This window comes from Colobus angolensis, unplaced genomic scaffold (genome assembly GCF_000951035.1).
Source record: "Colobus angolensis palliatus isolate OR3802 unplaced genomic scaffold, Cang.pa_1.0 Scaffold101, whole genome shotgun sequence".
In the NCBI taxonomy this organism is placed as follows: domain Eukaryota; kingdom Metazoa; phylum Chordata; class Mammalia; order Primates; family Cercopithecidae; genus Colobus; species Colobus angolensis.
In genome coordinates, this window is record NW_012111031.1 from 6814014 (window position 1) to 6817912 (window position 3899).

Below are 3899 nucleotides of genomic sequence, written 5' to 3' on the forward strand. Positions count from 1 at the left end.
TTCACCGTATTAGCCAGGATGGTCTCGATCTCCTGACCTTGTGATCCGCCTGTCTCGGCCTCCCAAAGTGCTGGGATTACAGGCTTGAGCCACCGCGCCCGGCCGTATCTTTGCTTTATTAAGGCAACACCTGAAGGGTAAAATGTGCTGGTGTCATGTCGGAAAACAGGAACCACAAAAATGGCCCCTGTAGCCATAAAGAAGAAATCACCTTCCTTGCAGCAACACGGATGGAGCTGCAGGCCATTCTCCTGAGCAAACTAACGCAGAAAAAGAAAATCAAAAACCGCATGTTCTCACTTTTAAGTGGGAGCTAAACAATAGGTACATACGGACATAAAGATAGAAATAACAGACACTGGGGACTCCTAAAGGGGAGGCTAGAGTTGAAAAATTATCTATCTGGTGTACTGTTCACTATTTGGGTAATGGGTACATTAGAAGCCCAATCTCTACCACTATGCATGTGCCCATGTAACAAACATGGACATGTATCCCCTGAATCTAAAATACATTGAAACTTGAAAATAAATAAATAAATACCACCTAAAAACAAAAAAAGTGGCTCCTAATCTGACTACTGGCAATCTAGTGGGGGAGACAGTTGAAAACTTTCACCCACTCATAAAACAGTAGTTTAAACTGAGAATTAATTAAAGTAAGATTGATGTGTCCCTTTAAGAAGAGATGTCTGAATGAGGGATATTCATACTAGTTTGACCCAAAAGGAAGAAAGTATATTTTGGAAGGAGACCCAGTTCTTCTATAATCACAGGAAATATTATTATTTTCTCACCTTTCACAGGAGAATGGAGCTATAAAGAAAACAACATTGTATTTACAAATGTTGAGCACAGTATGGCAAAAATGGTCTCCTATATGTACATCTCAGGGCTTTAAAGCATCATTCATCTTAGTTTTAGTAGCTCTCATAATTCAATTACTTCTTAGATCAAAAAAGATATATAATTCACAACCCTGCAGAGACAGACATTTGCTCTTACCTGTAACAAGCAATCCAGGGTTCCTGTGTAGCCAGAGCTTCTGCCATCTCGAAGGACTCTCTGATTCATCATACGTGTCCTCACGACATCAACAGGGTTTGAGGCCAGGGCCCCTGCCAGACCACAGGTGAAGCTTGAGCTGTAAAGACACCATTGGAAAAAAAAAAGTTAACCACCACTGAGCTACAACCACCATCAAAGGCAGAAAACAGCTTCTGCCCAAACGATAGGGTTTTCTTGTTTGTGGTTTTTGTGTTTTGTTTGTTTTTGAGACAAAGTCATGCTCTGTTGCCCAGGCTGGAGTGCAATGGTGTGACCTTGGCTCACTGCAACCTCTGCCTCCCAAGTTCAGGCGATTCTCCTGTCTCAGCCTCCCAAGTAGCTGGATTTCAGGTACACTCTACCACACCCAGCTAATTTTTTTCGTATTTTTAGTAGAGATGGGGTTTCGCCATGTTGGCCAGGCTGATCTCGGACTCCTGATCTCAAGTGATCTGCCCACCTCAGTCTCCCAAAGTGCTCAGATTACAGGCATAAGCCACCATGCCCAGCCCCAAAACTATGTTAAACTAACATATATCAACATGAAACATATCAAGAAGGGCCATATCTAGAGAGCTTGATAAACTGCTTAAATATTAGCACCGATTATACTAGCTGATAAATCCCAGCCACAGCTAAGAATACCTGACATTCTAGAATGTCAAAGGATCGTAAAACATAAAGGAAATCCTCCAAGCATGATCTTTTCCATCTATTTACCTGTAAGTGGACATCAGAGTAATTCTAGCCATATCATAATTATATTGTTTCCTAGAGATCAAAGAAAAAGATCTCCCTACTATAATGCCCCTCAAAGGTCTTAGGTTCTGCTATATTTTCAGTCCCACAAGACTACTACGGACCATACTTTATATCAATTAATTCAGAGCAAGGTTTCTCAGCCTCAGCACTAGCTAGATCCCTGGCCTCTCCCCACTAGATGTCAGTAGTATTCCCCTTGGTTGTGACAATCAGAATAGTCTCCACACATTGCCCACCAATGGATTATATATGATTTTATATATATATATGTATGTATGATAATATATATGTATGATATAGCCATACAATGTGATAATCTGCAGCTATTAAAAATAAACAAAGAGCAGGCCTGCAATGGCTGACACCTGTAATCCCAGCACTTTGGGAGGGTGAGGCAGGTGGGTCACTTAAGTCTAGGAGTTCAAGACCAGCCTGGGTGACATGGCAAAACCTCAGCACTATAAAAAATACAAAAATTAGCCAGGTGTGGTGGCTTGCACCTGCAGTCCCAGCTACTTGGAAGGCTGAGGCAGGAGGATCACTTGAGCCCAGGAGGTAGAGGCCGCAGTGAGCCGAGATCGCACCACTGCACTCCAGCCCGGGTAACACAGTGACACCCTGTCTCAAATAAATAAATAAAGTCTGTAAGTACTGACATGAAGTCTGTAAGCACTCAAAGATACTTGAAATATGTTGTCAAATCATATTTTATTTTAGAGACAGGGTCTTTCTCTGTTGCCCAGGCTAGAGCTCAGTGGCCCAATCAAGGCTCACTGCAGCCTCAACTTCCTGAGCTCAAGCAATCCTCCTGTCTCAGTCTCCCATGTTGCTGGGACCATAGCCATGCACCACTATGCCCAGCTAAGTTTTTAATTTTTTGTAGAAATGGGGCCTCATTTTGTTGCCCAAGCTGGTCTTGAATTCCTAGGCTCTACTGATCCTCCTGCCTTGGACTCCCAAAGTCCTGGGATTACAAGTGTGAACTACTGTGCTCAACCTGTTGTTAAATTTTAAAAAGCAAATAAAAGAATGGAAAACATGATCTTATCTGTGTAATAAAGTTCATATAATACACTTTTGTAGACAATATTTGCATACACATAGAAAACGCCTGGAAGATACTTATCAAACTGTTAACAATAGCTGCCTATGTAGAGGAATAAGGACTTTTACTTGGTCCTGCTTCACTTCTGCACTGCAACTTTTCAAATATGAGAATATAATACTTTTATAATAAACTTGCTTTAGAATTTCTATAAATTTGTGCCAAATTTCCACCCTAAACTCATGCATACCTAAAAGATTAATTTTTTAAAAATCCATAAACATACAGGAAGTGAGTATACACAGTGTCTCCCATCAGGCCCGAGAGAATAAGATGCTTCTTGGTGATGTCATAGACCGGCAGCTCCACACCAACAACAATAGCAGCCCTCTGCGCGGTAAGGGACACACCCTGGGTAAAAACGTTAACAATAAAAGTGATTCTGATTTGCCTCTGTAGAACAAGCCTTGCAAATGTGGAAAGGTTCTTCGAATCCATAAACTATGACCAATTTTTATCTTTTCCTCTGGGGAGGTAGAAATGTAGAGTGACAGAGTGGAAAAGATCACAGGGCAAGAACTCAAAAACTCTGAAGTCTAATTCTGATGCTGGCATTAACTATATGACCTTGGGCCAGACTTTGGCCAGGACAAGTCACCTCTCAGAGCCTCCGGTTTCCTTGTATGAACAGAGAGATCGCACTGGATGATCTTTAGGGGCTATTCTATGAACTGACAAGTCATTAGAATACTAGGAAATAACACTCTACACTGCATGTATGCCTAATAACAGACTTCAGTTACAAGCCATGAAATCATATGGCTCAAAACACCCAATGGAACTGTAAGCTAAACTACTTCTCCAAAAGAATTAAAAAAAAAAAAAAAGAGCAAACGACCAAACAACAACAAAAAAAGTGCTTATCCTTCACACAACAACTTATTCATAAATTATTCAAAAGGAACTTTAAAAATCCTGACATAGGCCAGGTGCGGTGGCTCACAACTGTAATCCCAGCACTTTGGAAGGCCAAGGCAGGCGGATCA

General features: G+C 41.3%; 1 protein-coding gene across 1 annotated transcript in view; it reads right to left on the reverse strand.

Annotated features, from left to right (window-relative positions):
* SLC25A30 (solute carrier family 25, member 30) overlaps nt 1-3899 on the reverse strand; it is a 6940-nt gene that overhangs the window by 2513 nt on the left and 528 nt on the right. Inside the window, exons 2-3 of the mRNA XM_011940022.1 lie at nt 3140-3264; nt 1005-1143 (exon numbers count right to left, since the gene is read on the reverse strand). Coding sequence (XP_011795412.1) covers nt 1005-1143; nt 3140-3264 — 264 coding nt within the window. The remainder of the gene's footprint in view (nt 1-1004; nt 1144-3139; nt 3265-3899) is intronic.